Source organism: Carassius carassius, chromosome 36 (assembly GCF_963082965.1).
Source record: "Carassius carassius chromosome 36, fCarCar2.1, whole genome shotgun sequence".
NCBI classification, from domain to species: Eukaryota; Metazoa; Chordata; class Actinopteri; order Cypriniformes; family Cyprinidae; genus Carassius; species Carassius carassius.
In genome coordinates, this window is record NC_081790.1 from 30122269 (window position 1) to 30134854 (window position 12586).

Sequence of the window (12586 nt, forward strand, 5' to 3'; positions counted from 1 at the left end):
GTTTTGCAAAAAAAAAGTGAAAGAAAGACAAGGACGCTAGATGTTTAGCTACAATTCAAAATGTTCCAGGGATCGAAAGTTTTTTTAAAACGAGTGAAGAATGAGCTCAGGATGACAATGACACAGAAGCGATCCCTGTTTCCCATTGAAGTTAAAGTTAAAAAATTACCGTCTCCAGCCGCGAGAGGGCGCTCTATGCTGCTCAGTTCTCCTGTAGTCTACACTGAAGACATAGAGCGCCCTCTCGCGGCTGGAGACGGTAATGTTTTCTCTTGGTTCTTGGTTCTAAATAAATGCGACTTATAGTCCAGTGCGACTTATATATGTTTTTTTTCCTTGTCATTACGTATTTTTAGACTGATGCGACTTATACTCAGGTGCGACTTATAGTCCGAAAAATACGGTAGTTGGACAAGTTAATTAATTACATTTGAGAAATCACCTTAATTATGTCTGATGGGGGGGGGGGGGGGGTTGGGTGCTGTCTTAATATGGCCCTGGTCCTGACCATCAGTTTTTTGTCAAATGTATCATATTCTTGTTATAGAAATCATGGCCAAAATTAGACCCTGCAAGAGCGGGAAAATTCGGACCACATGCTTGATAAGATAACATATGATTTAGGATACCCCCGAGCCAAGACTATATCTGATTGGTCAAGACAACATTTGAGGTGTGGCCAACAGGCCAGTTTAAATACCCAGGACACCATCAAATTCTGCTTGTACCTTTGCTTCTTAGCTTTAGCTTTTAGCCATGCTGTTAGTCATCACTGTTCTTTGAGCGCGGTCCCAGCTTGCTTCGGCCTGCACACCTGCTGCTACTTAGCCACGATGAGAAGAAACACCACCTAGTCTCGTCAAACTTTACTTCTTTCTTTTCCGTTTGAGAGTTTCGTGTTCTGAGTTAAGTTTTGTAACGCCGTGTCTGACCTCAACTGCCCGTTCAACTTCAACCAGCCACACAACTCCGCGTCTTCAGCCAACACCCAACCACGGGCTTCCCAAGATGCCACTTCAGCGACTACTGAACTTCCAGCCAATCAGCGACATCGGGAAACCCCCTTTCAATGACAACAAAGGGAACACCTTTACACAGGCAATGTACCTCCAGACAGATCTATACTGGTGTATCTAATATAATTTTAACCTCATTGAGGAACTCAATGCGAGGGTTGATTAAGTGATTGATGGCTGTTCATGTCTATGCAATTTCACGTATTGTTTTAAACTTGGGATTCAACATTTTCGTTCTCATAAACTCATCTTTCCCTAACTATCTATCTTCCTGTAACTTGTGTGAATGTGTGACTGCATGCGTTTATGTGTTAGATTAGTTTATATGTCTTAGATTTATCTAATAAAGCCTTATTCATATTGAAAAGAGAACTATCTTGTGTTTTGTGCTTACAAGTTAATGTCTTAAACTGCCGATCTTGTTACTGTGCTAATTGATAGTGTTTTCACTATAGTTTGGATATTAATATCCAGCGCAGATTTGATGTTAAACGGCTCGTTCTGTGAATCGCAGGGCGTCTCAGTGATCAGCCTGAAACAGTGATTCTGTTCAAATTCCCTTTAAAATCTTAAATGATTCCCTTACACAGCTCTAAGGAACCAATGGGTGCATCATGTTTCACTCTCATTTTAGAAAAACACTTTCTATGTTCTGTTTTCTATTTAAATGTATCTGTTGTTTAAATAAAAGTGTCCAGTAACACTGACATGAACTTTACAAGGCAGCAGTTGTAGAGACAAACTTTAGGAATAAAACGTTTGGTAACAAAAACTCTTTCTCCACCGGCTGAAAAGAGCAAGTCTCCTTCCCATCATCCTCAGCACTTTCTACAGGAGCACCATTGAGATCGTGCTGACCAGCTGCATCACTGTCTGGTGCAGGAACTGTAGTCAAAAAAATCCTGAGCCTGAACTTTTCTCTGGGGCCAGGGCAGCACATGCGGAGCATGCAATGACTGCGGCAACTTTTAACATATGAAAGGATACTATGGCAAAGTTATTGCTTTCTTTATTCAAACTGATTTTCTTTTTCATGAATATATGGTTGACCTGAAGAATGAAAGCTGTGTCATACACTTGGAAAATTAATTTTTGTAATTAAAAAGTAATTTTATTTTCCTCGGCTGGGATCGTGCAGAGCCTGAAACTGCCATTTGGACCTTCATCCCGATGGGTCCCATTAAAGTCCATTATATGGAGAAAAATCCTGGATTGTTTAACTCAAAATCCTTAATTTCTTTTAAACTGAAGATAGACAAACATGAGCATCTAGGATGACATGGAATGAGTAGATTCTTGAAAGTAAATTCTTTTAAACTAATCCTTTAAAAAACATGAAAACCAAAACAGCTATTCAACTGAAATAAATCACACACAAAAAGCAATCAGAAAACGTTCACAGTCCGTAACTTTGTCCGGCACGAGTGAAACTCTCCTTATAATCCATCAGACTGTCTACGCTGCGAAATGAATCTCTTTCTTAAAACTTATCTGCACTCTGTTGTTAATGATGAGAGAGTTTCAGTTTCAGCCATGACTCCTCTGACCGTCTCTGATTGGCTCTTACACTCGTGAGCTCAACCAAAACCTGCATGATTGGTTATAAACTCACTTAAAACTGATGTAACATCAACAGAACTAAATGTAATGCTGCTGTAACACTGATTTGGCACAAACATGATGTATTATTTGTAGTTTGTAAAGACTGAGCTGTAGTAGGACTGCACTTACCCTCAGCAAGAGCTTCCTCATTCAGCTTGTCCTCGAGCTCCTCCTTCAGTACAGACATCTTCTCATTTATGAGCCGCCACCACCTGCGTACAGAGTTATGACATCAGACTAAGGAAAAAATAATAAAAAGGTCCAAAACCAGAATATGTAATCACAGTCACTCACGCTAACATGGTTTGTTCTCGTTTATTTAGCTGCTGCATAAATGTTCCTATGAAAGAAGAACTAGTGATCTTGTCCTGTGCATAAATAAATCGATCATGACACAAGGGCCTTTTGAGTTCTCTCACACGCCAGAGTTGTGGGGCATGGTGCTACCGGAAATAAAGAAAGGAAAAGAAATGGTTATTAAAAAATATTGTACATAATACATGACATATTGGGTAATATTTTATCAAAATATCATAAGCCTATAAGATGACCAATTTATACCGGATATGGAATATAACAATGATAATCTACTATATTTCCTGATAAGTGAGTAGATTACCTCACCATTAATACAGCGAGAAATATTCTGACAGCGATGTTGTTATGATATTTTAACTTAAATAAGTAAACTTAAAAAAAAAAGAAAACAAAACATTATAAAGAATAGCACAAGTAAATACAATAGAATAAAGATACAGTGCTTTAAGTTTTTTAACAATAGTATTCAGGTACAGACACTAATGAAATGTAAAACACTGGATAGTCTTCACTGTAGAAATAAATACAGATGAGTCAAGATCAGTGAGAGATTGTCTTTAGTGGAGTTCACCATATTTACACAGAAATGAAATGTGTGTGTGATCAGTTTCTTCAATGATATGAAACAAGCATCTGTTCAGTGTTTCATGCTCCTTTAAGCAGCTGACTAACAATGAGTCTGTGATCAATGCCTCAGACGAACCTGTTTAGCTCTTTCCAGCACCTCCTCCACCTTCTTCTTCACCTCCTCTTCACGCGCACGCTTCTTCCCTTCCGCTGCCTTCCCAAATGCACTCTGTTGAACATCAGTAAAGATTAAAGAGAACTGACACTGAACTGTAACTGAAAGAAAATTAATGGTTGAAATCATTTGGTAGAGCAGCATCCATCATACATTAAACATACAGGAGATTTTATTAAACAGTTGAATAAAGTTCATTTCAAAGCCTGGTATGTCAAGGTTTTTCTCACTAAACTGATTGTCCTCTCTTTAAATTATAAAAAATGTTGTCTCCATGTTATATCCTTTTCTAATATCTGTTGGGAAGCGCTGGATTGTTTCTTGAACAAAGAATTTAAATCATTGCATCCTCTAAATTTGTCTTTGAAATCACTTTTATTAATGTTGTTTTTAACTATTTCCCATTAGTTTTTTCCTCCAGAAACAGGGAGCGGCTTTAGGGTCCAAATCATCTTTTCTTTATGCGAAGGGTGTATGATAGGGCCCTTTATTTGCACATCTTCCAAACCCTCTGAAAATATTGAGGAAGCGACCAGTGCTGGGGAAAGCTACTTTTAAAAGTAATGCATTACAATATTCTGTTACTTCCAAAAAAAGTAAATAATTAAGTTTATGGAAAGTAATGCTTTTGCGCTACTTTTTAAAAATGAGCAGGGCTTGATTGTTTTTCATATAAGAAGTTCTGTTTAAAGCAAATGTAAAAGCCTTTCACACCAAAAAGTGTAATGAATAAACCTCAGACTGAAGGAAAAGTAAATTCACATCAGTACAGTAGAACACAGGAGAAGTTCAACACTCAGCAATAAAAACAATCAAGCACAATTGTTAGTTTATCTAAAGTCATTTTTGCTTATTAATATGGTTGAATTGGACCATCAAAGGTCAGCAGCAAAAGACATTAGTTAATAAAATGGGATTAGATACATTTGTGTTATTTAACATATTTAATTATTACAGGTTTGCGTCACATTCTGAGTTTGCATTTCACGGTTTTAATTCACTTTGATGAATACTAAATCTGTTTTTATTGGTGTGTTTTTTATGAGTAGGATGTATTAATGCACATTCACATTTAGTCTAAACTAGAGTAATATCATGATCACACAGCGCACACAACACCTCTGCACTGCACTGAAAAAGAATCTGAGATATTTTCTTGAAAATTAAAAAGTAATGTGTTACTCTACTAGTTCTTGAAAAAAGTATTCTGGTTACGTAACTGGAGTTACTTGTAATGCGTTACCCCCAACACTGGAAGAGACTATTGCCAACCGTATCGGTTAATTCACTTTCATCTGCAGATTGTGACCTTTCTAATATGCAAAGCCTAAATTAACCTCAGGTAAATAAATTCAGGTTTCATTGCAAAACAGAATAACAAGCAAGCACATTTTTACTAAAAGTCAACTTTAGTTGTGTTATTACCCGGCATTCAGTGATGAAAACAGCCCTGGCTATAACGAGGAGAATGAAGTAGCATGTAATAATAAAGCCGATGACGAAGACGCTGCTGTAGCTGACTCCTGCTCTGTTGAGGTCCTGATGCACCCTCGTCCAATTATACAACTATTGACACACAGAGGTCCAGGTCAAGATTTGATTCCTGTAGAGCATCTATTTCACAAACCTGTCCAAATGATTGACAATCGTTTCGCTAATCAAAAGATCTATTACTAAAGCTCAAAGATATCTGGAGAACATCTGTTGAGTCCGAGTAATGACAGGATGGACCAGACCGTTCTCATCCCAAGGCGTCATGTACTGACCCTTTTGACATTTCCTCAACATCCTACGCACATGGCACCCTCTAGCGTCAATATTAGAAGCAGATAAAAATGGGCCAGAAGGCGCCTCCTAGCGGTCTAACCCTAACCCTAACCCTAACCTTAACCCATAATCTGTGTCTCATATTGACGCTAGAGGGTGCCATATGCGTAGGATGTTGACGAAATGTCAAGAGGGTCAGTATATGACGCCTTGGGATGAGAATGCGTTAGATGGACTGATGTTGAATAATTCCTCATCTTACTACGAGCAGTCTGAAGAGCGTGAACAGGGCTGTGCCGAGGTCTCCCCAGTTCTCTGGATCTCCTCTGTTTGGATCTCCAAAAAACGAGTGACCAGCCATTGCGAAAACCAGTACGATCACAAAGATCAAGAAATAGATCAAGCTGGCTTTCTTCAATCCCCTCCAGACGCCTGCAGTGTACTCCTGAAAGACACCAACACAAACACTGATTGTAAAAATAAAGAATAAAGAAATCATATGGAGAACTCCCGTACACGTGTCATATGACGACCTGCTCGACATCTGTGTAGTTCCTGAGTCTGAAGACGAGCAGGACACAGATGCAGACCAGGCTCTTGAGAGGCAGGCTCAGACTCATGCAGACGGAGGAGAGCAGGAGCACAGAAGCAGACAGCACATTGAGAGGATTCGTCCAGTAACCCCTCGGATCCACACAGATCCTCAGCAGGTACTCCACCAGGTACACGCAGTGGAACAAAGCATTAACAGTCTGACAGAACCACACACTTTGATCATTATATACTGATTACGCTGCCTTATCATTGCTTTATTTGCCATATTCCATTAACGTAACCCCTGATTATAACATGCTGACTTTTACATTGTGTTTCTGGGCCTTGATCGTGGTAGTAAGCGTTCTGTCTATGGAGGGTCTGAGAGCTCTCATAATTCATCAGATCAATACCTCGTATCTCCATACTTACATAAAGAGAAGGAGAAAGATCGTTCAGTCTCCAATCAACCACGTAAATGATGAATATGATGTTGAGCGCCAGGGTTAGCCGGATGACGTTGGCAAACCATTGGCTATTGGTGATGTTGGAAATAATGTTTCTTATCCTACAAAAAACAAAAGTGTGATCAGTGCCAGCCGATGCTCGTCCAGTGGATATCAGCGTGTGTTCAACACAAGAACAGGTCACACACGAGTGTGTTACTGTCATTACTCAGGGTTTGAGGGCATCACAACCTTTTCATTTGTAAGAGAAATGGTAAATCAATGACATACCATCAGTTTTCCAAATCTGAGTTTTTTTTTATGAACAAACGGCTTCATGGATTTCAGGATCTTACAGAAGTTCACCCAGAACACCCCAGCAACTGTTGTGCATAGCAACACCTTAGCAACCACCCAAAACACACTAGACCCTGTCTAGCAACTGATGTAGACTAACCATGTTCCCTACACTTTTCGCTGCTCACCGCACACCAGCAACCACTCCTCCGTTGTTTGTGCACTCATTCTCCGGAGGAATACCTATTATACAGTCTACACTTTCATTGATGTCTTTAGGACCAATAGTTAAAAAAAAAAGTGGTGAAAAGTACCACCTCCACCAGTGTCCAGAAAATGAAAAGGTTAGTGGTGTTCCGTACAGTGCTCATAACTTGATTTTTGCTAGTTATTTTCTCATAACTAGCATGTGAGTTAAGCATCAACTGGGCCGCATTAATGCACAGGCTTACCTGGGCCCCGATGATGCCGGAAAATATTGTAATTGGATTTTATAATTCGTTGGCTGTCCCGTTTAAATGACGCTTTATCGCTTTGCTTTGAAAGTTTGAATGCACGTGCGGGCGTTGCAATCCTGCTCGAGAAGTGTCAGTCAAACCCTCTCACTCAGTGAAGCCTGCAATCATCAGTCACAGTGGGCATTATTTAATCCTCTGAAATTCATCATTGTCTGAAAGCATACAGTTATTGGCCTGTATCGAACTCACGTGACATACTTACGTTGGATTCTTTATAAGATCATTTCTGCCTATTCTAATGATGACAATAACTAATCTAATAGCTAATCTAATGTGACAGCAATGTCTCGTAAATATGAGAGTGGTTCGCAAAAAAGAAAAACAGCACAAGATAAAGTAGAACGTCAGAACAGTTTGTTAAAAAAAGTTCCGAAACGAACATCATATTTTAACGCAGGCCCAGGGAAAGATGAAGATGCAGATAATGGTGAAGGGGAAAGAAGGTTGGTTGTGATATACTAGCAGCAGTAGATATGATAGTCCATCAAAATTATTAACTCCTTGATAGCGATACCCAAGTGAAAAAGTACACTTCCGTAATGTACTTAAAGTTCTATATTTTGTGCACTTTATACTCTTTACTTTCTTTACTTTATATACTAAAATTTTCCTTTAGTACTTCCTATGATAATCTTAAGAACACTTAAGTATACTTAACTGCTATTTTGAGACACCATGAATAGGAACTAAAATGTGCTTTTAATATACTGTCTCTGTATTTAAAAAAAAAGTATATTACAAGCACATTTTAGTTCCTATTCATGGTGTCTTTAAGTACATTATGGAAGTGTACTTTTTCACTTGGGTATATTTGTGTATTTTATATGACAGACCTATAGATTTGGATGTTTTTAATACCATTTATTCATGTAAAATAAAAGGCTTTGTGATTAAGAAGAGTGAGTTAAATTGAGAATGATTCCATGACAAATGCATTTTTAACAGTCACTTGTTGCCCCCTGGTGGGGTAACGTGTAATAGATACAAACGGCCCAACAGTAAAAGGGGTGGAACCACAACTTTTAAAGATTAATAATGCAGTTCCAGTGGATGAAGCCCGGTCGGGCCAGTGATTACATTTTTTACTTTGGCCCCACAACAAAAAATGAATAAAAGTAGAAGACAAGAAAATGGGCCTATAAAATAAGCATAGATATTGATTAACATATATTTTAAATATTGTTAGACAAATAAACAGTAAGTAATAAAATAGTTACAAATAATCAAATTACTTTGATTATTACTTTTAATTAAATTACAAGTGTTTCATGTAGGTTTAAACAAGAGATTTTCAGGTACAGAAGTTGTAATCTAATGTATAACTATATAATAGATTAAACTTTATTAAAACTTCATCAGTCAAGAGCAGTTACAGATGCATAAAAATGTTTTTAATGTTGAAAATATAAAACGTTAAATACTGTGCAATTATTTAAAAAAAAATGAAGACACTTTAAAGCTGAAATTAAGCCCTCCAGTAGGTGGCAGCGAATCACTGTTAATGAGCAAATCATTCAGATTGAACCGATTCATTCAAGCGACTGATTCACTCAGGAAGAGTTGCTCAGAGACAAAACAATTCTGTGGACTTTGGAACCATTTTCGTTGGCGAAATACAGCGAAACAGATTTGGTGTCTAAAATGTAAGTCACTTGATATTAAGTTCTTGTTTATTAAACTGTACGCTGAATAAAATCATCACATTTTAATCATGCTAATATTTGGAGGAAAAACGGCACGCTTTGTGTAATATTGATTAACATAGATATTAAATTATATAAATATGAAATATATACAGGGGCATATTTGAATTCAGAGGCATTAAGACTAAATCACGTGCACAAGTCTAACCTACTAGACTACGTCACGTAGTGCATGCGTGCACAGAATGGGTGTGTTTTTGTTTGTTTTTTTGTAAAGTGAGATTCATACTCGATAATATCAGATCGTTAAATCAACAATTACGAAATCATAGACTACATATAACGCACACCCTAGTTAGTGAACATCATTTCCATATCTTTCTGAAGATGCAGAAGACGAGAAGGGCAAATAATTTGCACTGATTAATAATAAATAAAAAGGTTAACCAATGTGAAATCTTCATAAAGTAAGAGATCTCTGCTGGCTGTCTCAGGTGAGGATGGGGCTAAGTGTTCATCACCCGCAATCAATGCTTAAACATTCCCATTTCAAAGCATTTATTTAACAAAAGGTAATATATTTTACAATTTGTGATAACATAATATTAATTTAATAAAGGCTGTAGTACTGTGGGAAGCATAAGTGGAATATAAATGTATTTTTCGCTGCTCTAGTTGTCTTCCCTCCCAAGCTGAAGTTTTGAAGTAAATCTTCCCTACCGTCCATCTTCAAGCAGAGCAAACTTACTCAAATCTTACTGAAACAAACAGCGGATGGGTTTCTGTTTAGATCGGGGGTGAAAGAGAGAAGCATAAGGATGACACAGATATATAGTTTATGTACGACCTGTAATTATTTATTCTGCTATCGGCGCTAAAACGTCACCTGTATGGAACATCGTTAGTCTACGTTATCTATCCATCTATCTATCCTGAACTCTTTTACATTTTAAGATAAGACTTTGTCAAACATGTCTTTTAAAAGTTTCAATCGGTTAAATGCTCACCTAACTCTGCTATTATTTTCCATGACTGGGATCTTGATGATTTTGTGTGAAGAAAAACAACAACAACAACAAAACAACAACAACCAGTGCCGTCGCTCCCTACACGCAGAGTACGCAGTCTGCGTAGGGCACCAGCTCCCAGAGGGGGCACCATCCCAGTTGCTCAAAAAAAAAAAAAAAACCTTCCGCCATTCTCCCATCCGCGCTCGCGACCGCTTGCACCTCATGTTTTCGGCTGAATGTTCATAATTGATGGATGAACATATATGTCCAGGTAAAGGACATCAGCAATCCGGCGCAGAGAAAAGAAAACTAAAGAAAGTAAAACAATAAAAAAAAAAGAAAAAAAGTTGGCTTGAGTTAGATGTTCCAGAGTCTCAAATTTAGGGACAGTCTCTAAAGTTACATGCGATATTGGTATACACTTTTCTAACGTCAGTAGCATTTGAGGAGAATGACTTACATTCATAAAAACAACTGTAATTGTTCATCTAGGTGACAGCTATAAAGCACAATTGAATTGAATGTTGAATATTTATTAAAATAAACTGTAAGACATATGTAAATCATGCTACTTTTTCACATGGGCTCAAACGCAAATTTGAAACTCAATAGCATTTGAGGAGAAAGACTTGCAGTCATAAAACAATTGTAATGTGTTCATTTAGGTGTCAGCTACACCTTATACATTTTTAATATATATTAAAATAAATTATAAATCATTTAGGTAAAAAATAGGCCCATTTATCACTTTCAGGCACATTCCTGTGAACGTTTTTTTTTTTTTTACGAAAATTACCCATGATTTTAACAATAACACCGCAAATCATCATTCTTGTTGCCATGGTAACTGCAAATTAACCATGGTTTTGTTACTTCAAATAATAATTTACAAAGTATTAATATACTGTAATATTTTTTTGATGTTATTGTTGCTATAAAAAAGAGCTAAGCCATCAATATACACACACACACACACCCGGAGCAGTGTTCATCATTTATGCTGCGGCGTCCGGGGAGCAGTTGGGGGTTCAATGCCTTGCTCAAGGGCACCTAAGTCGTGGTATTGAAGGTGGAGAGAGAACTGTACATGCACTCCCCCCACCCACAATTCCTGCCGGCCCAGGACTCGAACTCACAACCTTTCGATTGGGAGTCCGACTCTCTAACCATTAGGCCACGACTTCCCTAATAGGTAAATGTCGAGAGCTACAATTGTAATTTGAAAATAATACAATTTATTCATTTAGTTTTTTATTTGATTAAAGTAATTTTTCACCCCTATAGTAGGTGTTTTTTTCATCATCATATTTGAGGAAGGGGGGCACAACAATACAATCCTGTTTAGGGCACACATCTGGCCAGCAGCGGACCTGACAACAACCCAGCGTCCAACGAGCTGCAGAGTCAGATTGGACTGATCACAGGTCGAGAATGAGGAGAGATGACTGCTGAACAGATCCTGAGCTCAATAACGAATATCTGCGAAATCAATTAAAGTAAACAGCGCAAACGCTCATTCATAAATATTTAAATGCCGAGCGGCTCTTTGATGCGCCGAAATTATACAACATTAAAATGTTTAAAGGAGTGGACACGAAGCACGTAGCAGGTCAGAGATTCGGCGAGAGAAAGACAGCAGCCGAATCCCGGAGATTATGAGCGGTTCTCACCTCACCAACAAACGAAAAGCAGTCTGGTTCGTGAGCTGATCGATTAATTCCCGTGAATCTGCCGCACACAGAACAGCTTCCATTCTCCCAGACTTGAGCTATTAATGTGTGACGGGTTATTCAGCAACAATCGCGTTTCGTTCATGTTAAACTGAGTAAAACACAAGGGAATCATATAAGAGTTTGATCTAAAAATGCTCCTTGTATTCTTAATTACAGCTAACTTAACTGTAAAAGCACATAAACTATTAATTCATATTAAAATGGCATACCGAGCGACTCTGCGCTCCATCTTCACTCGGTCAGAGTAACGGACAAGATGACGGTTTCTTTTCAAACATGCGTCTTTCGTGTCGCCATGGATACCACGTACAGTTCAGCCATTAGCCAATCAAAACTTGAATTGGTGCATCTGCGGGCGCTTTCGACTGCACCTGCGCATTGGCCGAATGAGCCAAATACCCTTGTTAAAGATTGAGCACAGCCGCGAAAATTCATGTCCATAAATGTGATTTTAAGATGATTAAGAGTAGAATAGTCTTTAAAGTTAGTCAGTTATTTTTTTTCTTTAAAACTGGTTTTATATATATATATATATATATATATATATATATATATATATATATATATATATATATATATATATATATATATATATATATTACATTTACATTACATTTATTCATTTAGCAGACGCTTTTATCCAAAGCGACTTACAGATGAAGACAGTGGAAGCAATCAAAAACAACAAAAAGAGCAATGATATATAAGTGCTATAACAAGTCTCAGTTAGGTTAACACAGTACAGGTAGGATGGGATTTTAAATAATATAATAAATAAAAAAGAAAACAGATAGAATAAAAAAAAGAATAGAACAAGCTAGTTAGAGGTCTTTACACATACACACACACACACACATATACAATTGCATAATATATGAAAAGAAAATAGAATACAAAAAGATTAGAAACGTAGTTAGATTTTTTTTAAGAATAGAATTAGAATAGTGAATGTTAAAGTTA

General features: G+C 37.5%; 1 protein-coding gene across 7 annotated transcripts in view; it reads right to left on the bottom strand.

Annotated features, from left to right (window-relative positions):
• Positions 1-11913, bottom strand: part of LOC132116827 (cation channel sperm-associated protein 3-like) — a 31159-nt gene extending 19246 nt beyond the window's left edge. For 5 of the 7 annotated variants that reach the window (XR_009425705.1, XM_059525692.1, XM_059525691.1 and 2 more), the window contains exons 1-8: positions 11836-11913; positions 6412-6547; positions 5979-6197; positions 5708-5890; positions 5104-5244; positions 3640-3732; positions 2913-3061; positions 2748-2830 (exon numbers count right to left, since the gene is read on the bottom strand). Coding sequence is in view for 6 of the 7 variants with exons in the window: in XM_059525692.1 (XP_059381675.1) it covers positions 2748-2830; positions 2913-3061; positions 3640-3732; positions 5104-5244; positions 5708-5890; positions 5979-6197; positions 6412-6547; positions 11836-11855 (1024 nt within the window). In the remaining variant the exon portion in view is untranslated. The remainder of the gene's footprint in view (positions 1-2747; positions 2831-2912; positions 3062-3639; positions 3733-5103; positions 5245-5707; positions 5891-5978; positions 6198-6411; positions 6548-11835) is intronic. The other 2 variants (XM_059525696.1, XM_059525695.1) reach the window with 2 other exon arrangements.
• Positions 11914-12586: the final 673 nt, after the last annotated feature.